The following is a 25,621-nucleotide window of genomic DNA, read 5'->3' as shown; positions in this document are numbered from 1 at the left end:
GCGATACCACTGCCCACGCCTGCCAGGGCTCGAAACCACCACTGCTGCCCATGCGGTGACTGTGGGGACCCATCTGTTTTATGCTGGGTGCCAGAGGTGCCTTAACACTCTTGCTGTCTCTTCTTACCCCATAGATCCTGGAGATCCCTGGGAATCTTCTTGTGACTGGAGGAGCACAGGACCAGGAGTGGCATCTCTGCACCATGTGAGATCCCCACTTAATTCCAAGTTTCTCCTAAACTATGATGGAGATGCAGGCCTCCCAGGACACAGGAGTTCCTTGGAACCCTTTTGATTACCTTGAGGACACCAGCTGGGCTGAGGATGCTGAAAGGATCCAATGTGGTGACAGGAACCATCCACTTGCAAACAGCTTTTGAAAGGCTCTGGAAGTTAAGAGAAGAATGGCAGCACCCTGAGAAATGGGGTAATGCCACAGAGAGCCTCCTCTGTGCAAGATTCCAACCCACAAGTGGACAAGTGGAGGGATTCCATCTGCCCACAAGCTGCAGCAGATGGTGCTGGAAGCCTGCAGGCAGGCAGGAGGCGACAGTGACCAGAGCTGTGCTGTCTGGGTTTGTCCACAGCCATGCTGCTCTTTGGACTGACCATCCAGCAGTGTGGGGCTGGGTGACACAGAGGGGAGCGAGCACAGAGATGAGACCAGTGTGGGGATGGGGAACAGAGATGTGTGGTTGTGCACAGAGCTGAGCCTGTCCCTGCCACGGGGCCCTGCTGTGTTTGGGGGCCAGCAGCCTGTTGTTTGACTCTGGGAACTCATTACAGGGAGGCCGCACTGTGCCACCTCTCCCTGCCCTCTGACGCCTTATGCTGGCTCCACACCCACTCCCTGGCAGGGTTCAGGCTTTAAAACTTGAACGGGTTCCTCCGCATTCACAGCCCGGGTGCTGCCCTGTCCCCGCTCCTGCCTTTACGCAACGCGCTTGCATGAAACGTGCAGCCACCACCTTGCTGTTATATAGGCACCCCATTCCCAGCCTGGACGGTGCTCAGCGCTGGGGACAGCAGTGGATTGGATAGAGAGGACCCTGCCCTGGGGTCCTGCAGAAGGTAGGGGTCTCTGGGGTGTGGAATGAGGGGCTCCTCTGGTTCTGTAGGGAGCAGCAGATCACTAAACCAGAGCGGGAGTTGGGTCCCTCTTCTTGTAAGCGATGGCTCCTCGTGTTGGTGCGGCCATCGCAATGCAGGGGATGGCTACTGGGCTGCCATGCCCACTTGTCCAGCAGCAAAACCTCTAGAAACAGCTGTGAGGATATCAAGGGTGACTGACGGCATGCAAAAAGGGGTGCAGATTGGATTTGAAAACACAGCATTGTCTGGAGAAACTGCCTTCTTCATAGAACTCCAGCTGCTGATCTACTCTTCGAACTGAGCGTCCCTCCTCCTTCTCCTTCTCCTCCTTCTCCTTCTCCTCCTTCTCCTTCTCCTTCTCCTTCTCCTTCTCCTTCTCCTTCTCCTTCTCCTTCTTCTCCTCTTCCACCTCCCTCTCCTCTCTTTCTCCCTTCTCTCTTCCCTGAATGCTCCCTACCCTAAGAAGTGCTTCAGACCAAGCTGATTCAAGACTCTGATCCATGGTGTCCCCATTGTCCCTGCACCCCTCTATGCCCCAGGGTGGCGCAGGGGACACACCAGGCAGCAGGGCAGTGCTGTGACTAACAGGCACACACTGCACTCCAACAGTGACCCGGCCATTGGGCTGGGACATCCCACACTAACCATTGCAACTGGGACTCCTATAACACCCCGTATCCCTGCTCACAGCTGGGAAGCACACGTGGTCTGCAGAGCAGGGATGGCTGAGATCTCACCCAGCAAGGAAGGGGCCCCAGCCGAATGCCCCGTCTGCTACGAGAAGTTCCACCCCCTGGAGCACACACATCGCCAGCTCAGCTGCGGGCACGCCTTCTGCCACGACTGCCTGGTGAAGTGCCTGCTCTCCTCCAAGCTGGACGGCCACATCCAGAGCAGCATCATCTGCCCCGTCTGCCGCTACGTCACCTTCCTCAGCAAGAAGAAGGCGCTGTGGCCGTCCAGCCCACGGACTCTGGAAGTGCCCCTGTCACCATCCTCCTTATCGCAGCTGACCAAACTGGAGAGCAGCAACGCCCTGGTGGTGCCCAGCCACTTTGTGATGCCGGTGCAGAGCTTGGAGCGGTGCAGCCCCACGGGCGCACAGGGAGAGCCGGCACGTGGAGCCCATATCTTTGTCATCAGCAGGTATGGGATGCCACTGGTGGACACGGACTGCTCCTCCCTGCAGAGAGAAAGCCAGGCGGAGACACGGAGCACCATGTCCTCCAGCTCGGCCCTGGGGCTGCAGTGCTGCCAGTCGCCCATCGCTCTGGCCGTGCTGCTCATCCTCACTGTGGCCCTGCTGGCGGCCGTGCTCCCTTGGCTGCTGCTGGTCAAGAGGGACTCACCGTGAGGAAGGCAGCGACTGTGATGACGGAGGATTGGCACTGATGCTGGGGCTGGCACCTTCCTGGAGAAAGCCCAGATGCAGTTCCAGGGGAAGTTTTCCCATCTGGCCAGGTTCCTGAAGATCTCTGGGTGCTCACATGCTAGAGGTGTTGCCTCATTTGTTTGAAATGTGGCTGCCTGGGTCCTGTTAGAGGGTTCCTTCTGTGTTTTAGTGGTATGGTGGGGCTGGAAGGACCCAACTCACAGCCCCCCCCCTCCCTCAGCCCTGCTCTCAGGTCCCCCAGAGCTGTCCATGCTCCTGCTTTCACCGTGTCTCTCCTGCCCTGAGCACCAGGGACAGGCAGCAGGCAGGGAGTGAAGGCATCAGGGCTGCATCGGGGGTGGCTTTGGGAATTCCATCCTGTCCCCACACCAGGGGGAGGTGTGGGCATCTGAGGGGTGTACACAAGATTTGGGTCCCCCTCTGTGCCCATTCCAAAAGCAGTCACAGTCGCAGTGACTGTGGTGCTTAGGAGTGCACCTTGAGGACCTCAGTGCTTTCACAGATCCCTGACCCACGGAGCAGGAGCAGGATGTCCCTTGCTGTCACTGGCAGGAGGGTGGCACATAGCTCCTAAAGTGAGAATCCCACTTGCTGAGCATTAGGGGGCTGCAGTGCTCTGGGCTCACCCAGAACATTTCAAGAGGACAAATCAAAACTGCCCAGTGTTAGAAAGCTCAGCAGGAAGATCCCATTTCAGCCCTATGGCCATCTGTGAGCAAATGCAGGGCATCACTCATCCACCTGTTTCCATACCTGTGTACCAGGTGCGATGACACTGACCCCTGCACTGGGAGACTGCTGGGGAAAAGTGCCTGAGACACTGCACTGGAATGGAAATCCTATTTCATAAGAAATAATTACCTGACAATGATGCGTCCCTGCCTCCTCATTTAATAATTGCCCGTGTTATTACTCTGGATATTGAGGAGGTACTGGAGGGTGCCAGGGAGCCAACCCCTGGCATATAGGGCTGCTGAGGGGCAGGCAGGGCTGGAGCCCACTTTTGTCTGCTGCTGCTGGAGGCCAGGAGCCACTTGGCAAAGGACTTCAGCATCTCCAGGTCGAGAGGGACATCCTGGGGGGTGGAAGAGGAGACCAAGTCTGGGGGTGCCATCAGCAGGGAGAGGCAATGCCACGGACATTGGGTGGGGCCAGGGGGCATCGCTGCGGGTTTGCCACAGGGTGGCACTGCTTGGCCGGAGCTGGCTGCCAGGGCTGGCACGGGGACAAAACCAGGCTTGGGGGGTGGCAACCTGGGTCCCCAAGAGGGGGAGTTACAGAGCGCCCCCGGGAAAGCTGGCTGTAAGCAGCTGCCAACAAGGCAGGGTCTGCACCTCAAGCTGCACCCACGCTCTCCTGCTGCTCAGGGCCAGCTGATGACAGGGACGTCCCTGTCCCCACATCCTCTCCAGAGCCACCAACCTCTGTTAGGGTCTGTGTGCATCTGGGATAGATATTCTCAGCCCTTCCTGTGCTGATGGACAAGCTGCCAACATCTTATTTTCTTGCTGTTAATGTCATTAAGAAGCCAGTCCTTCCTGTGCCTTCCCCTGCTGCTAATCCCTACGGAGGAGGTTTGCAGCTCCAAGAAAGCCAAGCCCCCAGGTGCTGCACAGCTTCCCCCAGCAGGACCAGGACCAGGACCAGGAGCATTACAGGGTGCTGAGGCCACTTGCAGCTCAGTGCTGAGTACTTCAGTGCTTTGATTCATCGTGGTGACCACAACACTGAGCCTACAGCTCACAGACATGCATTGGGTCATTGCCTTCTCTGCTGATATCCCACATCACCTGTGGTGGGGACACACATGCAGCCCTGTTTGGTCCTTCTGATGTCACCATCTGTCTGTGGACACAGTCAGTCGCTTATGGCCACCATCTCTGGACAACATCTCACAGAGTTACTGTAGGCTGCAGGCTCCTGCTTGCAATCTATGCTGGAAGCTGCTGCGACTTCTGGAGATGCCCTGGGTGCCCTGGCTCCATCCCAAACCCTTCTCCTTTTCTTTTTCTATTGCATGGGAAGGTCAGGATGTCCCATCCCTTATCCCCTGGTGACGCTGGAGATCTGCTCCCCTGCCACAGGGATGTCCCCAGAGCATGGGCTTTTTTTCACAAGCAACCACAGGTTGCCCAAGGCAGGAGCCCATGAGGGCAATTACTTTCTGAGTGTGTTGAGGACGGGGCTAATGACTTTCCTGCAGGTAAGGATGGCCAGCCTGCGTGCACACAAAATTAAAGGTCAGCTAATGGCCTTGGGGTAGCAGAAAGATCAGAGCCATCTTCCAGGCAACTCTGGAGGTGGAGACATACCCCTGGTGGGCAGGGGGTCTGCAGAAATGTGAGAGGAGAATGAAGAACTTAAACAATAGGGCAAGATGCTGGGAGAACTGTTGCTGGGATGGGAATGCTCTGCAAACGTATGGCAAGAAAAAAAGTCCCACTTGGGCTGGGAGAGGGTAAAGAGTGGCCTTTCCTTTGCAAGTATGTTCATGTGCTCTGAAGTCCAGCAGGCAGCTGTCTGGGTGCAAGGCGAACCTGGCTGTGTTTGACCTATTGGTGCGTAGCTTTCTGTACATGCTTTCATGCCCATGTATTTTATTTCCAGCAGCTACCAATACATGTGTGTGCCTGAGCTAAAAGCTTCCAAAGAGACGTTTGAACTAAAATCAAGTGGTTCACCAGACTTGGGGCTGGGGCATCAGTCATTCCCAGCGAGCTGCAGTACTGTGCATGCACCAGGGACTGCCCGTGGGGTGCTCCTAAAGCAAATGAAAGACCCCACAGCAATTGGGTCCAGCAGGCTGCATGATCCTGATGCAGCACCCAACCCTTGTGCTGCAGGCACTTCCAGGCACTGGCACTGACCAGGCAGGCACTCAGGGGCTTGTGCTGAGTGCCAGCTGCCGAGATGAAAGCAGGGATGTCTCTGCCAGCTCAGTGATTTTATAAAGGCCTGGAGAAAACTCAACCACCTGGCCTGGGAGCCTGCTGAGGGAGGACTCAGGTACAGGGGACATCTGCCCATGCAGCTGCTTCTGAAGATGCTTCTGAGGGTGCTCCTTCCCTCTGAAGAAAGTGGGGGTACAGATCCTACCAACAGTGTGCCTTCTGCCTTCCTGTAAAAAAACCTTTCTGCACTTCTCTAACTGCTATAGGACCACCAGCACAGGCACTACGAGGTTTAGTATTGTCTTTGTAGGAGGAGCCAAAACCACCCCAGTTTTGATCCTTCTCTCCCAGATAGGTATGAGTATTCAATGGGCAAAGAGTAGTTGGGTGGCGATGGGGATGGATGGGCACTAAGTGGATGGATGGAGCTTCAGCATGAGAACAGGGCACTAAATGGAGGTGTGAGGATAAAAGGCTGTGGGGGATGAATGAGCACGTGGACAGGTGTTTGCATTTCTCCCTGTTGGATGGACAATAGAGAAACTGGGCATGGGAATGATACACAGGACCCTATAAGATCACCTCTAAGCCTTGCCATAACACTGTGGTCCTCATGAACTCCCTCTGCAGTTAGATGGCACCTTGAGCTGTGCACACACTAGGGCTTTCCTGTCCTACCCAGCTTGTGGGATGTCCACGTGGAAAAGAGTGGCTGAAAATCCCAGGAGGCCGTGTCCAGAGCTGTAAAGGGGCAACCAGAATAGCCAGCAGGCTGGCAGGCACTCCTGATGCATTTAAGATGCTCTGCTGCACAGTGTCCAAACACTGACTTTTTCACTCCTGACTCATCTCTCACTGATGACTCCATCCATCACCCACGGCACGATGACTTTGCAGGTGGAGATGTTGTGCAGGCAATCAGCACAGCACGATGCTGGCTGGCCTACAGGGGTGCTGTTGGTCCCAGTGCCCCTCCATGTCAAATTCTTCCCTTTCTCTGTTTAGAATTGCTGGCTTAGTAACCCCCATCAATGTGTGATGGAGAACACAGCTGCCCTTCCTACATTAGCATTACCTTTGCCTGGTGGCAGCAGGTCTATGAACTCTGGGTAATGGCTACATAATGCATCATTAGCAGGAGAAGGTGGCACTTTTATGGCTCGGAGATGGGAGAGGTGGGAATTGTGCAGGGCCCAGGAGTGCTTACTGGCCAGGCATGCCAGAAGGCTCCATTAGGATTCAGCCTCTGAGAGCCCCAGTTCCATCAGCTGAAATCTCCACATCAATAATTAAGAGGAAAGCTCCTCTGAGCTTCCTTTTCTCCCTGCACCCAATCCACAAAGGATGGGGTGGAACTGGCCTGGGCTGTCCAATTGGTGTGGGATGTAGGCATGGTGACAGTGACCCAGCTGGATGTCCCCATGCCCGGATCTCTTCAGATAAGATCTTTCTGCCTCCATCTCTGGCACAGGGCAGCCACTTTTTCACATTGTCCACCTGTGGTGGCACACGGGACACAGCCCTAGGCAGAGCTCCCCTTCTGAAGCCTTGCATAAGAGTGGGGTTTTCCAGAGTTGGAATGGGTCTGGGGGTTGGAAGTGCACGAAGGGCTCAGCTGGTGTCCTGCTGGCACCTGAATGCCCATGGTGGGACCAGATGCTCCTTCCCTGGTCTTATTGCTTCTCCCATGAAGATCACAGACAGCTATTTTTTCATTTAAAAAAAAAAAAAAAAAAACCTGCTACAAAAAGAACCAAAAACCTTGAATAGCTTCAGAAACTCCGCGCTGATGGACCTGCATGAGAATTTTCTAAGAAAACCTTTTCAGCAGGCTTTGTGTTCAATGATGTGCCACTCTGCAACAGTATATAGAGCTGGGAAACACCCTTTCTTTGTCCTGGGAGTGACTTCTCTGCTGCTTTGTGCTGCCCATGGTCACCGTGCATGGGCAGATCTTGGCACACGTGTGCAGGAGCCCTTGCAGGTCCTCTGGGCAGCTGGGCTGATACCCACCCTGGGGTGTCAGAATGTATGCATGAGGGGTTTGTGCAGAAAGCCACAAGCCCCAGGGAGCACAGGGTTGTCAGCATCACACAAGGGATGCTATCACCTGGAGATGCTCTTTATCTTCTTGTCCAACCGCTGAGCAAGACTCGCCGGTTGCTGGTCCCAGCCACTTCTCACCCCTATTGCTAATGATTGAAGGCTTTCCAGTGAGTACAATTAGCTTCTGGCTAGCACTCCTGGATCCATTTGAAACCCAGCCAGGGCTCAGGCAGACATTAATGGAGCTCTGGTCATTAGTGGAGGCTGGGAAGTGAAGTGGCGCTGCAGGGGTGGCAAGAGGATGATGTCTTCCACCAACAGAACACTGCAAAACCACTGGAGTGAGGCTGCCACAGTCTTAGGATCTGGGGAAGTGCTTTCATACCCATGGATGGGGTGGTGCAAAAGCCTGTATTTCTGTGGCTTTCAAAAGTGCTAAACTTCAATCATCTTGATCTGTGGTGATTGGAGGTGCTTCCTGGGATCCCTGCAGACATTGCATGTCAGAGGAGGGCTCAAGATCAGAGCCTAACCTTAACATGGGTCAGAAATGTCAGCCCCATAGTTGGGTGAGGTTGGTGAGGACAATTTCCAGTCAAGTTTGGAAGTTCTCCAAGGATGGAGATTCCCTCAGCTCCCTGCAATTCCTGAATTCCTGTTCTGGTCTATGATCGCTCTCACTGTGATTTTCTTTTTTTTTTTTTTAATTAAAAAAAACCCCAAAGTTCTGTCCCACTGGATTTTTCCTCAGGCCCATTGCCTCATCTTTTTTTGTTGCACACCTCCAGAAAGAGCAGGTCTCCATCTTCTCTCCATTAGCAAGTCCTGCTGCATCCCCAAAACTAGGTTATTTCTGGCTGCCCTCTGCTTCCCAGAGAAAGCCAGGTCAGACACTAAAGGCCTGAGCTGCCCCAGTGGCTCTGCAGCTCAGATCCCCATGTCAGCCCAACCACAGCAGTGGTGTCCCCATGACCAAGCTCCACAGCAAAGCCTTGATTCGTCTCAGCACAGCAGAATATCAGCAGATAGCAGCAACCCATGGCAGCAGCAGTGGGTGAAGACAGCAAAATAAGCCTGCAAGTGGCAGTGCAGTGAGTGTGCAATGGGGTGGCGTCAGGGTGGTGTCAGTGCTGCTAGGTGTGCAGAGCTGCTGCTTCCCACCCCATTCATCCATCCATTGCGGGGCAGCTGTAGCAGTGAGCACTGGTGAGGCTTAAATCCCAGTTGAAGCCCTGCTCAGAGTGATGCCAGCGCTCAGTGTTACTGTCCTGGGGTTATGGACAGTACTGACAATTGCTGTTTCTGAAATGGCCACTGGTTTCGTGAGGATTTGTAGGAATCACAGAAGTCCTCTTAATCTGAGTTCCTTTGGTTTAATGACCTGTGGAGTGCCCTCTCCCACCACTAAATGTGAGTGCAGAAAGGCCAACACTGGCTGAACTTAGTTTTATTAAAAAAAAAAAAAAAAAAAAAAAAGGCTTGCAAAGGAGGAGGTCCCCCCATGTTTCAGAGAAGGGTTAATGCCACTGCTGTTTGCTATTGGTGCCCTGCCCCTGTGAATTATCCTACATGTTCTACCATGTTGTCCATCTGTCATTCTCCCATATGTAATAGCCACATGTGGACAGAATTACCACAGCCATAAATCCCCCTTCACCCCTCACCATCAACAGTCAGTAAATAAATGCCTTTGAAAGGGAGAGCAGCAACTTAACAAAGGAAAAAGAACCAACACAATGAAATAAAACCAGAAAGGTGACACCAAAACAGTTCCTCCAGAACAGAGCAATGCACAACAGCGTTGCAAGGACCCTGCTGCGTTTTGCAGTCCCAGGGTACAGTTTGATGGGTCTGATGCCATCCCTTGGTACAAAGATTCCTTGTTCCATGTTCTGGGACCCCGGGAGGAAGTTCCAGCTACATTTGAAACGTGAGTTACCTTGATGCTTTGAGGCTGTGGTGGTCAGGTGCATGCAGGACCACCAACCTCCATGTTGCTTCCCAGGCAGTGCTGAAGGTGGCATCCCCATCTCTGCCCTCCTTCTGCAGGTCTTGTTCTTTGCATGCTGCCCTTGGACCTGTTAACTTGGCATGAAACGGCGGATGGAGGTGGACAGAGCGCATGCTGTGCCAAAAGACATCTCCATCGCAAGGCTAGGGAGGTCTTTTTGTAATGGTGAGGAATCCATCCTGCACTGGGGCAGGGCAGCTGCACACAGCCTGTGTGGCAGGTCACAGCTCAACCAACAGCCAAGTCCTGATGCCAGTGCCATCCTGTCCACCAGCATCCAGAGAGAAGGAGCAATGGCAGCACCCACCTTCATCTTTGAGACAGGAGCTCTGGGATGGGAAACCACAATGGAGTGAAGCTGGATAAAGTTTTAAATAACTGGAAACTGATGCCTGCAATGGAAAGTGTGGAACAACCTATCTGGTATGTGTTAGATGTGGTTCCACACCACAAATGTCTTCAGGGTAAGCTGAACATTGTGTTGGGAATGCGGGAGGAGGAAGGCATGGATCTCTTCATCCCCTCTCACCTAAGATTTGCACTTGGAGTTAGCAGGGAGGCTTGTTTCTGCACTGAGCATCCAGTTTGGCAGCTGAAACACTGCATCTTTTCCTATCCGTCCTCAGCTTCAGTAGTTCTTTGAACTTAGACCTTCTGAGTCCATCAGTAAGCGCCATTAGAAAATGCCTGAGATCTCGGAGAGATCAGGTAAAATGTACCTAAGACCTCCATCCAGCCACCTTTTGTTAGGAAATCCCCTGTCCTGCCCCGTTTTGTTGTCTCCCTCTCCCACTGAGTGCATTAAAGCACATGTGAGGTCCCAGGCTGCATGTCCTGCTGGTGCCACGTGCTGTGAGCCCTGCTCAGCCTCTTCACACCCTCAGTGGAGCTGGAATAATTGGTCTGCGCTGCTGCCTGGATCCTGCATGTACTCACCAAGACACTTTGCAGTGGTTCTGCTGCTGCCAGGCAGCTCCTGCTGGGCTCTCTGAGATCATGGCAGTGGTAGGAGGGCGCTCAGAGGGGACAAGAAGGCATTGTTCAAAGGGTGCCTGCAGTACTCGTGCCCAGGGCGGCAGTGACGTGCTCAGCAGGTCAATACAGTGCATCTTGCTCTGTGTGCTTGGTGGCAGGTTTGCAATGGAAGGCCTTTTGTTGAAGAGTGGCATGATGGAGACCTTGTTTGGTGCTGTTCCTCTCCATCTGCTTGCTCCCTACATTCACAGTCTGATCCACTTCAGTCCCTTATAAACAGACAATGGAAAGAGATTTGAATACCTTAACAAATTCTGCTGATGTCTAAGAGACTTGAGATCTCCTCAATACGGACATATAAAATCAAAACTCTGGGACTCAGTTGATCCCCGGATAAGACACAGAAGCACCAGCAGGGGTGACAAAGAGGATGTGCCCAGGCTCACAAGCACAGCCACTCCACTTTGAGCTGGGCACTGTGAGGCTCAGGATCAGTCTGGGCAGAGGAACAAGTAGAGCTGCTAATATTTTGTCACAGGAGGACTTCTTGATGATCTAGCCACACCACCAAAACTGGGGGCTGATGTACCCCCCCAATGCCAGCAAGGTGCAGAGAAGGGCATTGAAGGCTATTATAAGAGGAGCCAAGGCTACTGGGAGCCATGGAGGATGACACCTGGGATGCACCTCTGCAGCATGTTGGAGTTAAAGCATCAGGCAGAGAGAGATGCAGTGAATTCTTTGCGGCAAGGAGCAGCCCAGATCAGGAGAAGGGACAGGAGGTGACAGGGACCTTGCACCCATTCCCTCTGGGTGTTGTCCTCGAGACGTGCCCAGGCAAGGGACAGACATTGAGTGGTGACAAAGCCCTCGGCCAGGCTTTGCGAGCTGGATTGAACAGGCTGAGCACTAGCAATTAAAAATCCCAGAGCAAATAAGGGAGGGTGTTGTTAGCTGCTGCCCTTCCTTGTGTATTGCTGCAGTATCCAACTAGTGCTTTTTACAGGCTCTTATCTGGAGGCGCATCAAGGAAATTCCTGGAGGAGGCAGTCTGAGGGGCAGAGGGGTGGAAAACCCAGAAACCTGATGGTTCGGGGAAAGCTGAAGGGCCGAAAGCGAGGCACCCCATCAGGTGCACTGTGACACAGGCTGCGTTTCGGCTGTCACCGCCCTCAGGATGAGAAACGCAAAAAAAGTTAGTAGATAAAGGGAATATTTTCCTTACTAATTGTGAAAGGCTTTATCAAAAAGTCACACAAGGAAGTATGTCCTGAATGGCTGATGGTTGGAGATCCCATCACTGGCAAACCTCCTGTGCTACATGCCTAGGGCTGGTGAGATGGCAGAGCTGAGGAGAGGTGAGCCCAGTCCCAGTGCTGGCAGTCTGGCACGTGCCCATAGGGATATCACTCCCATCTCTGCCTCTCCTTATCTCCTGTGTTGTTATAAAACCATTAGGTCCTTGGGGCAAGGGTTGTCTCTGGGGCATCCTGCTGTCATCATCACTGTTTAGTTGCCTGGCACACAGCTCTGAGCTGCCACTAATTAACTGGAGCAAATGGGCCCCAGCTGTCATGCCAGCAAGCTGATGGGGAGGAACACCCCCTTGGGACACAGGAAATCCCAGAACCACAGCATGGTTTGGTTGGAAGGGACCTTACAGCTCAGTCAGCCCCATCCCTGCTCTGGGGTGGTTGCCCCTCACCAGATCAGGCGGCCCAGGGCTAACTCATGGCCTTGGGCACCTCCAAGGCACCACCCAATCTCTATGCCTGCTGGGCTGTGCCAAGCCACCAGGCACAGCCTGGACCAGCCTGAGATTAAGGGAACATAATCTCAAATCTGGTGTTCCAACGTGGCACTTTGGACTCAGTTTCTGTGTGCTCAGCGTTTGTCACTGGGCTGTGCGTTGTTCCTCGTGACACAGCCTTTATTTGGCTTTTTGCAGTTCCCTGTTAGTTTGCTGGAAATATGCCCCCCCACTGGAAAAGCCCTCCCAACCTGGGCAGTCCTGAAACTGTGACACATGCAAAGAGCTGAGCTCAGCTTGGAGTACATCAGGTTTTGCTCCTCGCATCCCTGTTTGCTGCAGCCGCACTGTTCACACCAAAGTCTTGGAGCTAAGCGACAGCCCAGCTCTGAGTTGTTCCTACTGGCACTTTGTTTATCCAGGCTGCAGTTATCATTACCTGACTCTCTACCACCAGGAGCTGTTGCATGGCAGTCCCCAGTTCTCAGCATCGTCTGATGGGAAGACCAGAGTAGGTGCAAGCCCCACTTCCAATTTCCACCTAAACCCCTTCTCCGGCCTCACCCTCCCAGGCTCATCTCATCCAACCCACATCCTCATCCGTCATTAATCCACCCCACAGCGTTTGTAAATCTGGTGTTCCTCCTGCAGCACGGCTATCTCTAGCAGGTCCAGTTCCCCCAAACCAGCAAAGCACCCCTGTGTGTGACACCCGTGGTACCTTTCCCTGGTGTCCATGTGGGCAGACGAGGCTCGGGGAACCTCAGTCTTTGTGGATGCTCTTCACCAACGGAACGATGCTCTGCAGCTTCCCAGCTGGCGAGATAGCTCCTCCAAATGTAAGTTCCCATTTCAGCGTTGAGGGTCAATTAAAACCCAGCTCCCTATAGGGGATCTCGATGTTGAACGTGTACCAGAAGGCCCAGAAGAGAAGACTGAAGGCAAGCAGCAGCGCTCCCGAGTAAATAAAGAAGTCCCAGTAGCTGAGAGAAGCGATCAGCCCCACGAGGAGCAGGACCAGCCCCAGCACGTCGCACAGCAGGGCCAGCAGCAGCACCCCACCACAGCGCCCAGCCAATGCACGCAGGGCCATGCTGCAGCCCCAGCGCCAGCATCCCTCCCCGCCTGTGGCAGGAGGAAGTACAAATGTCACAACACACCTTGCAGAACAATTGGGAGGCAGCACGACACTACTTTAACCATTTCATGGCCCCGCCGTCGCTGCCTCTGCTTCTTCCACAGCAGGGCTTCCCTTTCTTTATTAGGAAACTGAGACACGGGACTTTTTCTGGAGTGTCAAAATGCACCTCCCTTGCAACCCCTCCCAAAAGCAGGTCTTGCTGGAAAGCCAGAAATCACACAGCCCGTGCCATCGCCCATCCCTAGAATGGGAACTGTCAGGTCAGTGGTGAATCACTACAGAAGGTGGGACTTCCCAGAGCTTGTCCATGAGCAGCTTGGTGGGATGCCGGGCTGATGCTCTCTGCTCCCCAGTTGCCGTGTGATGCTGGGGACATCCTTCCTCTCCAGTCAGCACATGATGGCAAAAAGAGCAATCTGGGGGTGATGGAAGCCTCTGGGAGCCCTTTGCCAGAGGTGGCCTCTGTGGGCTGACAGCCACCTGCTGTGGTATCTGCATGCTGAGCTGCACCACCTCGGGGCAAGTGCAAGGCTGGTACTGGGGACAGGGTGATGGCTGATGGCTGGAGTTGGGCACCATGTTTGCTGCATGGGTGCTAAAAGCCACTGGGCTCCTGCCTGCCACACCTACGTGCATCACAGAGCACGTCCCCATCAGCCTCTCCCCCCTTACCCAGGCTGCTGCATGTAGGTACTGTAGGCAGCATTGTGCTAATGGCAGTGTGAGCTGCTCCATCCCAAAATCACAGCTCTGCAGGCAGAAAATTTTTTCCTCCCCACATCTCAGAACAATGAAGGCTTTTGAATATGCAAATGAATAACTGATCTCTTCTTTGTGCATTCTGCTCTTCCAAGGCCTTGGGGAGGAGCTGCTGTTTGTCATCCCAGGATCTGTCAGCAGTGGGCTGAAGCACAGCAGCTTGCAGGACCTGGCCACCCCCTAACAGGAATCCTTTTCTGTGGTCTTCTTTCAATGGACTACAGTGACAGTGGAGATGGATGGAGGAGGTTTGTGGCTCTTAACTCCTTTGTTCCACTGCATTTGCATGAACACGCTGGAGGGCTAGTGTTGATGCTGCTGGAGATACCCTGGCCACAGTTTTACTGATGAGACTGAGCCCTGTTACTTTCTGATGACCGGGATTTTTGCTTTGTCTTCCTTTCCCACAGAAACATCCAGCTCCCCTTTCGTTTGCCTACTTATCTATCTATTCATTTTTCATCCAAGGTCATTTTCTTCTGTTCCCTGGATTTCAGAGAGCCCTTCCATATTCTATTAAGCAGTTTTCATCATCCCTCTTAATGCACCAAGACTTCTCTGCCCCTTCTAGCCTGACTTTCTCCAGTCTCTGATGCCCACAGACATCAGCCAGGTGGGACATCATGCATCGCATCCTCCAAAGCAAACAGCTCAGGTGGAGGTGGGACTGATGTAAGGAGCTGGAGTCAGCCCTGGCCTGCCCAGCCCAGCCCCATGCATTGAAAAGCTGTGCCACCTCGATCCCATCAGGCCAGAAAGAGTTCTTTTGGGCTGCGTTTCATGGAAGTTAGAGCAAGAAACCAAGCTGGCAATGGCAGCTCCCTGTTTTCCCCCAGGTTTGATGTTGCATAGCACTTTGTTGGATGCTTGAAGCCCATCTGGGATTTGCCCTGTGGGAAATGTTCTCATCCGGGTGCAGCTCTGTGGTGCTGAGCTCTACCAGTGCGTGAGAGCAGCGATCTGCCTGCGATAGCACTCACGGAAACGCGACACACGAAATAAAATCACTCCCCCAGGCTGGGAAGGAACCCAGAGGTTTCCAGAAGTTCATTCACCTCCAATTATCAGCTAAGAAAACTGCAGATATCTGCATTTCATTCCCCAAGATATTGAAAAACAAATAAATAAAACCAAGCAGAGAGCACTGCCTACCTCTTCTGCCTTTTTCTAGCCCAGTTGTGCTGCAGTTGGAAGGATGATGTTAGCAGAGCACGCTCCCGGAGGTGGCCCTGTACAGGTTTGCAGAAGTATGCAGCAAGAGTGAACCAGTTCTCCAAAGGGAACAATGAGTGCACGTCCCTCAGTTACACATGAGCTGGGCGCAGCTGGAACGTGAGCAGATGAATGGAAGCACTCTGACAAAATCTTGGGCTAGCAGGTGTCAGTCAATATTTATTTAACTGCAAAGTCGGGAGGCAAATCCTTAAAACAGGGCACGGAGTGGCTGCTTTCCCCAGGGCAAAGCCCTGTAGTGGGTTCAGCAGGTGAGAGCTGGCTCAGACCTGACCCTGCACTGAGAGCAGCTGCAGGGACGGTTTCCAGACTCAAGTTCTCATGTCTCACCCTGCTTCCTACTTTTACAGCCTTGGGGGGCTGACCATGGTTTTTCTGTCTGCACCCAGCAGGGACTTTCCGAGCTCTCTTCACCTCTGCAAACATTTGTCCTTCCCATACCTGTGCTCAGCTTTATAGCAAAGGAAATGAAAGCACTTTCTAATAAAATATTTCCTTGCACCCAGAAGGCAGGCACTGGCTGGGCTGCAGCCAAACCTGGGCGAAACCTCCAAGGACTTTGCCCAGCATCAGTGACACTGGCCAATTCTGCACAGGAGGTGAGAGGAGAGGAACAGAAGAGGAGAAAACCTTCTGGCACAAGCCAAGCTCTTTTCCATGGGCACGGAGGGCACAGACTGCTCCATGGACCACAGAAGCATGCACCCACAGCCCTGGCTCCCGCTGACTGAGTCTCTCCATCCCAGTTTCTTCAGGAAATAGTTTTCTATTGCCACTTCCCACCTGCTTGCAGGGCAGAGCTGCACGGCGTCCCCCACAGACCCTCAGGGCCTTCTGTGGAGCACTGTTACCTATGGGATGGGATGGGGCGAGGATGGAGGAGCTGAATTTCTCCATCAGCCTCTGCGGAGGCCTGCAGTCCAGCACAGCCACAGCACTGCCTGCCCCGGGGGAGCACGAAGCCCCGCCCACTCACACAGCAGACCACGCCCACAACCACAAGCCCCTCCCATTTCTCAGAGCCACGCCCATTCCATTGACCCCGCCCCCTTCAAAGGCCCCTCCTCTCCTGGCTCTGTGCCCCACGTGCCTGACCACAGCTAATGGTGAGCCGTGCTCACAGGGTGTTTGCTGTCGTTCAGGCTGAGTTATGGAAAATCAGATAAAAAGAGGAAAAATCCCAACTGCTGCTGCTGCTGGGGGCACACACGTGATAGGGCTGCACGGCATGGAATCCTCTGCTGCACTGAGCCAGTGCCTGGACTGATGGGCTCTGCCATGTGTGGGTGAAATGTAGTTTGTGTTCACGCTGCTGAGGACTGAAATAGGAAAGATTTGGGGTTTTTATGGGGGGATTTTCTGGGAGGTGACAGCTCAACCCAGTAGGATGCTGCCCTGCGGGGTGCTAAGAGGGGAGCACCTTGGGGAGCGTCCCACCAGCTCCAGGCTCACAGCGCTGGGGTCACCCAGACACACTGGGGAACATTTCCCCTCCAAACTGTTCTGCAGACGTAGTAAATTTCATGATGGGTTTCCTGTTATTTTTATAGAGCATGGAAGCAGATCACATTGGACCTAGCTTTAATGAGAGTTGGTCAGGACTGCTGTTGTTGCCTGATCCAGTATTTTCTTCACAACATGTGTCTGTTCTTTATTCTGATCTGAAGCATCCCAGTGGGATTCAAACAGGCTGCAGGGGGAGAAGAGATGAGCACAGGGAGCAGCAAAGCTGTGCTTTGTGCATACGTGGGAATAGCCCGAAGGCACCAGAACTGTGTGTGCAGACCTAGAGTGCCTCAGCTGTGTGCTGCTCCAGCAGCGACAGGAGGAGGTGCCCTGGGGATGGCCATCTAACACGGTGCTGGATGCCCCCTTGTTTTTATCATCCCTTTAGGGATCTGCTGTCCTAACCCTGCTTTGAACCCCAAGGCAACTCCCATCCCTGCAGCCTCCCAAGGCAGCGTGACACAGAGGTTCTCTGATCCCATGGCACAGCACAGAGACAAGATTTCTCTCCTCAGAGGCCCTGTGATGTTGGCTGGGCTGTGTCAGGGCATGCACTTGGTGTCAGCTTCCAGTGAAGCCTTTGTGAACATTTCCCAGTGCTGGGACTGATTTGCACTGCACACATAAATGCAGATCCCACCCAGCCTCTGGGTATCACTCAGGCGTTGATCACTCATACAGTGGAGTGTTCCCACCCTCCTGCTGGGCTTCTGTCTGCACCTTCAGCTTCAGCCTGAAAATCCAGCTCTGCCTTCAATTACTATTTACCTCTCTGACCCCTACAGCTCAGACAAGCAGACCCAAGCTCTGCTGACCCCTGCCTGGGCTGTTGCCCTAATCTTCATCTGTGCAGTCTTCATCCCCTGCTGACCCCTTCTTGTGCCACCTTCACATGCAGGGTCCTGGGCAGATCCCAGCGCAGAGCCCCAGGCCAACCCATGGCCTCAGCCCTGCTGGTCTGCCTCCTGTCACACCCCAGGGACAGCCAGCTCCCCTCCTGCAGCAGGCACGAAGCACAACAGCAGCAAGGTGAAACCCTTGAGATATTTCTGCTTTAATTAAATCAAATATTCTTGTTACAAATAACCAGCATGGAATCCTGTTACATTTCTGATCTCAGTGACTCCTTATCCCATCGATATTTCACCAGTTGTCTCCTTGGTTACAAGATGTGCAGTACAGGACCCCACTCTGTGTCCCCGTCCCTTATACTGCTCTGTGATTTCTTCCATGACAGCCCTGCTGCTCACCTGCTTTTCTGGCTGCAGTTCATCCTTGGGCAGAAGCTTGGGGTGAGCCTGTGCCCACTGCAGCTGAATCAATAGAGAACTAGCGTGGTGCCAAGCCAGCACCGAAAATAACAGCAGAGCACAGCTCAGAGGGATGAATGACTGAGGAGCAGGAGGAGGTTTGCTGGGTCTGCTGCCAGACCACACACCTCCAACACCCCGTTCACCAGCTGGCACCAGCGGGGGACACGTGTGCACTGCATGGAAACACAACTTGGGGCAGAGCCAAGCTGGGTCAGCAGGATGTGTTCCTCGAGCACGTGCATCTCGTGCTAGCTGCGGGCCAGAAGCTGCCTCTGCTGCTCCCCATCATACAGGGGAGCCAACATACCGCCAACCTTACTCCCATCCCAGGGGGAGCATCATGAGTCTTTGAGCTGTGGGCTCTTTGGGCCATATCTGCAGACCAATCTCTGCTTTCAGTGGGTCTTCTGGTGTTATCCGGAGCTCCCAGCATGTCTGTGGTGGCAGTTCCTGAGGGATGTGGCATCCAAATCAACAGGAAGTTGCTCTGTGCTGATGTCCACTGTCCAAATGCAGAGCAGGGTGTTGCAGAGCTGCTGTACGCCTTTACCAACCTGTCTTCATTCCCAGGAATGTCCCACTGCTTTAAGGGAGTGATCCATGGGAGGGGGTGGAAATGCTGCATGGAGGTGCAGGTGGGGTCTCCTCTCCTGTGCCCCTTTTCTGCCTCTGATCAGCATCAAACTGTGTCCTGCCCAGCCCTGGAGCTGGGTTCTCACCTGCATGGGGCTCCAGGCACTCAGCCACAGCTTGCTGGGCTGAGGTCTTCCCAGGTGGGATGCTGTGGGAGGTGAGCTGGATCTGAAAAATCAGAGTCCCACTCAGAATTAGAGGCAGAATATCATGCACCCAATTATGTTAACCTGGGTTTTGTTGTCCAGACAGAGTGGTTTTTTAGACTGGGAATTTTCATTTCAGGCGAAGCTGTGTGAGTGCTGCACCCTGAGCACAGAGTGAGCTCTGGCCCACAGCCATTCTGCTCAGCTGCCATAGCAGATCTGCGCTGAGGAATTCCCAGCCATGGAGCCCATGTCTGATCTTCCCAAGCTTTGGTGACATGTGTTGCCCATCCTGGTGGTCTCTGCTGTGAAGAGATCCGGGACCATACTGTCCTGCTGCCCCTCTCTGTAACTCTGGAGATGCCTCCTTGGACATCCCATTTTCCAGACGTGAAGTCCAGTGCTCACAGCAGCTTTACCCACACCGTGGTAGGTTGGCTCTTCTCCACTGCTGTGCCCTACAAAAGCTGCTGACGGAGGCTGCCAGAAGCTCTGCTTTCCCCTTCATGTGTTGGTTTGGCCATTGCATGGCACATGTGGGGTTGGCCATTGCACAGCATGTGTTGGGTTGGCCATTGCATGGTGAGGTGATGCGGGGCACTGGGTTCACCATCAAGTCCTGATCTCTTTTTTTCTGAGATTCCCTGGGCAAAATATGAAGTTCACTTTCATGCTGGGGATGGTACAGCATGTCCTGTCTTATAGGGAAGGGACTGGGATGAATTCCTCTAGGAGAGTACACGAGAACGCTTCTTTTTACGGCTAACATGACGAGTGGGGTGGGGCCTTCCTGGGAGGTGCTCAGCGGTTGAAGAAGAAGGACCTGAGGCTCTGCAGGAAGTGTGACTTCTGCCTCTGCTTCTGCTTCTTGCGGATGATGGGGATCCAGACGAGGCCACAGACAAGGAGCATCAGTCCCATGGACAGGAATGCAGGGCCGCACATTTTGTACACATTCTTGTTCTTGATTTCAAAGCACGACAAGGTGGTAATGACTGTTCCAAAGAGGAAGATGGCAGCTCCGACGGACATGACGATGATGGGCTTGTGGTAGATGTCCCACTTGCTCCTGGAGGTATTGGTCCAGACAGACTCGCTGCGGGAGCTGATGCACAGCGTGCTGGCCGTGTTGCTGGTCAGCAGCTCCTTGGACGGGGGGGACTTCAGGCTCCCATTAGGGCTCTGGGGGGGATTTTCCATGACAGCAGGATCTGAGGAGGAGACCTAGGGTGGACAGAAGAAAAAGAGCAGAGGACTGGTGCTGGAGGATGGACTGAGTGCTGTCCATCTAGTCATCAATGAGTGCATGCCCTTGGCCAAGTTAAAGATTGGAGAAAGCTTGGTGCTGTGCTGCAGGGAGAGAAGAGCACCACACTTATATGAGCAGCACATTTAAGGACAGGCGACTGGATCCTGCAGGGAGGAGGGCTGCCTGCCTGTTGTGGGACTCCCATTGCCCACCCCACCCCTAACCTTAACACCTGCCCTGGGGCAGGTCCCTTCCTTAGAGCTTCTTTACCCAGAGGTGATGAGGTCCTGGGACTGCTGCCCAGAGCTGTGGATGCCCCATCTCTGGAGGTGCACAAGGCCATGGGTGGCCCCTGGGCAGCCTGAACTGGCTTGGGGGAAGGGGAAACAGCCCACAGCAGGGGTGGGTCTGGGAAGGCTGCAGGAGGAATCTCAGCTCATGCCAAAAGCTGTGCTGTGCTTTGCAGTGCTGGGGTCAGCCCTGCGGCTCTCTCAGGAGCCCTGCCCCTGCATTAGATTTTCACCTACTTGAGGAGGAAATGCATTTTCCCAGAAACAGCATGACTTTAGCATGGGGAAATCATTATGATAAATGGGAAATGCAGTGCATTATGTTAACCACCGTTTCATCGGAGCAGGGGAAAGCAGGACGTGGAGCTGGCAGGGAGGCCCGCAGGGTCCAGCGTGCTGCAGGGCTGGGCATGCTGAGCTCAGCTCTAAGCACGGTGCAGGCTGTGAGCCTGATGCTCATCCAGGGCAGTTCATCCAAAACCCTGCCCAGGCCCTCAGGCACAGCAGTCTGTGCTCCCAGGAACACGTGCACCATGAGTGCTATTGCACTGGGTTTGCAGGTTTGCACCCTGCTTTGCTATGGTGAGGTGCAGAGGAGATGAGTCCAGAGCCTGGTGCCTCCAGCCTATTTTTTGCTGCTGCTGCTTTATGCTAAGGCTTGCACCACGATGCAGGCACGCGCAGCCACAAAACTGCTCCAGAGCTGAAGTCCTAATGATCCCTACCTGGGCCATTACAGCAGGTAATCCCTAGCTGGGCTGTGCTGGGCCCTGTGCCCACCCCAGGGTGCTGACACCCCCCTCATTCCTTTCACCCATGTTCCTTTCCCAGGTTTGTGGTTTGTTCTAGTGTAATTTTTGCTGTTTACTCCCACTACTGAAACACTCAAGCACTGCTGCAGAAATGCAGACCTGGTGGCACTGACATATTTTGTGCCATTTCAGATTTGCAAAAATTGGACCAACAAACAAAAAATAAAAGCAGAGCTCAGTGCTTGTATCCCTTCCATCTGCAGCTCTCCCCTACTCTGTTAAACCAGGAGAGGTGGGGCAGAGCAGGGCACTCATCCTGCCATCCTGATCTGCTATGGCCTCTGGTGACTCTCCTCCCAAGATTTCCTCCTTCACAGTCATGGCATTTCTTGTCTTTCTCTTATTCTAGCATCCATTGTGGAGAGTTTTTATGTTCAAGCCACTGTATGATTTTAATTCACTCAGCCCTGTTGTGCTGCCCAGGTCCTTGCCTGCAGCCCCAGCACTGTTCCCAGCTCCCAGCTCCCTACTCATCGATGCCCTGCTTACTATTGGGATACACTGAGCCCTGCAGAGCGCCTTCCTCTCCACTTTGCAGAGATATAATGGTGGGCTCCTGCAGAAACCTTGCTCTTCCCACCAGGCTTGCATTTGCACTAGTCTGGATTTGTTTTTCCCTTTTATTTTCTGGCATAACCATTCCTCTCACCACAATTTTCAGATGCTGATCATTTTTATAACACCTTGCGTGAGGTGCTGTGTAGTTCCCTTCTGTTTGCTCAAGAAAGGTTTCACTCTCTACACGTGGCCAGGAGTTTGGTTGCAAGCTCTGCATGTGTCTGCAGCTCTTGGGAGAGCTAATGTGATTTCAGCTCCTGCTCTGCCCATACTCCATCCCTAATTCATCCCAGATGTGCTCACATTGGAAGATGCATGATGCTCGTACTGAGCAGCCCAGCAGGATAATGCTATCAGGTTTCTCCCACATTTTGAATAATTATTGTTGTAAAGAGAGCATCCGCAGATGACCATTTGCTGCCTTGCAAATGCCTCCAGAGCACATCTCAGATATCATGGCTGGCTACTGCTGCCCCAGCTCCTGCAAGCACTGCTCATACCGGGGTCTTTCTCCATCCCTGACAGAAGGAGGAGTGATGCTTTCTCCCTTTTTGCTCTCCCAGTGCTTTGCACGCTGTTTGAGAATCTCATTTGCTGAGGACCCCAACAAATCTGGCTACAAGTGATTTAATTTTCCTGCCCATCTCTGTGTTCACACAGGGGCAGCTCTCTGCTCTGTCTGCTCTGTCTTTTGCCACAGAGGCCAAAAATCCCTGTGATACCTCCGAGTCTGAGAGCAGCAGATGAGCAGCCAGGACATGGGGTGCCACAGCCAGCCTGCAGATATGGACTGAGCCCCTTGGAAGACCCAGGGACATGCTAAGGCTGGATCTAGTCCCACAAGTCCCCAGCCTGTCCATCTCCTTTTCCCATGGGGAAGCAGCTCTGATTCTTCAGGAGCTTCTTACACATTGCTCTTATCTCAATACCTAACTGCTGCCCCTGTTCCCTCCGAGAACAGCAGAGCATCCCCAGCCCAGCCAAGGACATTTTTGGGGCATGGCTTTTCCTGATGTCCTGGGGTGCCTCAGTCTGACTCTTGGCTCTGCCCTCTCTACAGGACCCCCCACTCTTTGCTGGGACAAGGGACCAGATGCTCCGGAGAGTCCATGTGGGATGGTGGGGTGGTTGGGGAAGGAGGCTGCGTGGACAGGTACATGCAAGCTCATAGCAGAAACTTGTCAAGATGCCATGCCTCAGCCAAATTTAATTCAGCATCTATCAATCAGGTTCAAAAGTAATCAAGAGAGCAGTGCATATCAGTGAGCCAGCATCCCCAGGGCCCTCTCAAAATGAGGACGGTGAGCAGTGCGAGATCCCCATGGCCAGGGGGGCTGAGGAGCACCCAGAAGAGGGGCAGGTGGGGGTCACACAGGCGACCTGGGAGGACCGAGCGCCAACTCACCATGCTGAGCTCTGCTTCTGTCTGGCTGCACCGAGCATCCCCCGACGCACAGAAAAAGCAGCAGGGAGCTCAGGGTGCTCCACTTCCCATAGGTCAGCACAGAGAGGGACAGATCCCGTTGGGCTCAGCAGGCTCTGCTCTGGGAGAAGATGGAGGTGTGTACAGCCCCATCCTCCCACCTGCCCTTCCCGTACCTCACCATGGCTGGTGCTGGCCCTGTGGACAGGCTGGCTCTGCTCTGAGAACAGGGCTGGGGAAACGAGGCTTGGTGGCAGGGGATCGTACACCTCCTCCAAGCCCCACCACATCCGGGATGTAAGCCAAGCTGGAGCCAGTGTCCATTTGCTGGTGTGGTGGAGCTGGGTTGGGCCCAACCTCCTGCATCCCTTGGGAGCAGCTTCTCAGCATCGCCCGGAGTTTGGCTGGCCCCACCGATGTGCTCAGAGCCTTGATGAGCAAAGAGCACTCCTGAACCCCCTTTTGGGCTCAGCAAAAGGATGACCCCCACCCTTATTACGCTGCATCTGCCACCCCAGAACCAAACCCATGGAAATCCATCCTACTTACATGGGGGGGGCGGACGATGGCTGCCCACCACCAACGGTGGCACAGATGGAACGGCTGCAGCAGGGCACCCTGCCCTCCTCTCCCAGGCTCGCCTTCAGCCCTGCAGCCCTCTGAATGTTGTCTACTGGGCTCTGTTGAGTCTAATGAACGGTGGAGCATATCCCAGCTCTGATGAGCTCACCAGCCCATCAGGATATTGGTTAACTCTTTGTTTCCCCGCCTTGGGCTCTGACTTATAGGCAGCTTGCCTGCAGGGTTTGCTAAGAGGCCGCAGCTTGGAGGCAGTCCAGTGGCAGGAGGAGCAGGGTGGGATGGTTGCTGGAGCAGGGCTGCTGGAGATGCTGCCCCAGGCTTTGAGCACCAGCAAGTCCCTATAGCTGCTCTGGGTTGTGGTTGCCTTGCTTCCAATCAGGGGATGGTAACCAGTGTCTGCAAAACACTTGGAGGCTCCTTGCTGAGACATTTGATAGATGCAAGACATAAGCAGTTAGCTATTAATTAACATCCTGAACCCATTACTAGGAGAGGGAGAGAAGATGAATCCACGGATATACTTTAAAACCTTCTTACATCACTGTGAATCCACCTGGTGCAGGGAAAGGATCCAGCCTGACACAGGCATTGCTGGTGGCCAGGAGCCCTGATGGGGCTGTGGCCATCCCTCTGGGCTCTTTGTTGGTTTGTTGCTGTAGTGGTACCCAGTGCTGCACCAGGGACACAGGCAGGGAGCAGAGTGGGGTGTAACGGGTCAAGAAAATGTCACAGGGATTGACAGATCTTGTGTGGGCTGTGGGATGGGTGCAGAGCATCCCAGGGCAGTGCATGGGGCTGGAAGGAGAGGAGGAGGGCTCAGAAGGGCTGTGGGTGGATGCAGCTCAGTGGGGCATAGGGAATTCAGGAAGGAAAATCAGGGAGTGTCTGGAAAAGTGAGGTCCCTCTGCTTGGCTCTGTGCAGACCTTTGGCCAGACGTGTCGGGTTTGGACCTCATCAGCAAGGGACAGTGGGCTCACAGACCAGGGCAAAGGTGAGATGAGCTCAGCATCCTTGTCCGTCAGGACTGTCCACATCTCTTGATGGGAGGTGTGTGTGTGTTAGCTGAGCACGAGGGCCAAGCCCTGGGGGATGAGATGATTCCACTGCCCTTTAATCTGAGAGCCAGCATCCAGAGTAGCCTGGTGTTTTGGGAGCACTATATGTTGAAAACACTCTTTAGAACTGGGAGGGATTTGGATTTCCTAGTCCAGATTCAAGAGAGTAGATTATTTGTCTTAAAGAAGCAGTTAGGGGAAAAGAAAAAAAAAAGTAAAAAAAAGAAAACAAAAAGAAAAAAGAGATGGGAAATCTTCATGTTAGCCCTTCTGCTGAGATTAATTCCCCACTCTGCTCCTGCACCAGCTCCAGGCTGACCAGAACTGGTCCTTCCCCCTGGGAGCATCCAGCCTTGTGCTTCAGCCCTCTCCCATCATGTGTCCCATTTCATTTCAGCTCCCCCACATTCACCCCATACTCTGCAGGACCTCTGGTTCCTGCACCGACCCGTGGTGACGGGGCAGGCGGGGGCACAGTGCCAGGCTCCGGGGAAGGATCACAATCAGAACACGGGGCCCCTTTTTGTCAATGTAATTTGGCCAGGACACTGAGGCTGAGAGAGGATGTGCCCCCAGGTATGTCTGTGTGATGGGGAACATCTCAGTGAGTCATCTGGGAATGAAGTGAGACGGTGCTTTGTCCCTCATGAAGATGCTGCGGGAGAAAACCAACCCGGGGTGGGACCCCAGGAAGGACCCCTCCCATGGGAGCCCATCCAATCCAGATCCCATCTCACAGCCCCGCACTTGGAGCGGGTTGAC

The 25,621-nt window shown here is 53.8% G+C and overlaps 2 protein-coding genes and 1 long non-coding RNA gene across 3 annotated transcripts; 1 reads left to right on the top strand and 2 right to left on the bottom strand.

Annotated features, from left to right (window-relative positions):
• The first annotated feature begins 958 nt into the window (after positions 1 to 958).
• On the top strand, positions 959 to 2,629 carry RNF222 (ring finger protein 222). Its single transcript, XM_042833339.1, has 2 exons — positions 959 to 1,071; positions 1,783 to 2,629. Exon 2 carries the CDS (start codon positions 1,814 to 1,816, stop codon positions 2,444 to 2,446), a length of 633 nt encoding a protein of 210 aa, XP_042689273.1. The 5' UTR covers positions 959 to 1,071; positions 1,783 to 1,813; the 3' UTR covers positions 2,447 to 2,629.
• A 6,150-nt stretch (positions 2,630 to 8,779) lies between these two features.
• LOC122168197 lies at positions 8,780 to 13,024 on the bottom strand. Its single transcript, XR_006171205.1, has 2 exons — positions 12,880 to 13,024; positions 8,780 to 10,677 (listed from the first exon to the last, which is right to left on the bottom strand). It is a non-coding gene; the product is annotated as an uncharacterized LOC122168197 (long non-coding RNA).
• A 6,349-nt stretch (positions 13,025 to 19,373) lies between these two features.
• PIRT (phosphoinositide interacting regulator of transient receptor potential channels) lies at positions 19,374 to 23,237 on the bottom strand. Its single transcript, XM_042833439.1, has 2 exons — positions 23,204 to 23,237; positions 19,374 to 20,113 (listed from the first exon to the last, which is right to left on the bottom strand). The coding sequence occupies exons 1-2, from the start codon at positions 23,204 to 23,206 to the stop codon at positions 19,691 to 19,693; spliced, it is 426 nt and encodes a 141-aa protein (XP_042689373.1). The 5' UTR covers positions 23,207 to 23,237; the 3' UTR covers positions 19,374 to 19,690.
• Between the last annotated feature and the right edge of the window lie 2,384 nt (positions 23,238 to 25,621).

This window comes from Centrocercus urophasianus, unplaced genomic scaffold (genome assembly GCF_019232065.1).
Source record: "Centrocercus urophasianus isolate 14NV4802_14NV808 unplaced genomic scaffold, USGS_Curo_1.0 seq_41, whole genome shotgun sequence".
Classification (NCBI taxonomy): Eukaryota; Metazoa; Chordata; class Aves; order Galliformes; family Phasianidae; genus Centrocercus; species Centrocercus urophasianus.
Note: the sequence above shows the minus strand (reverse complement) of the source record. Positions and strands in the feature narration are given on the sequence as shown.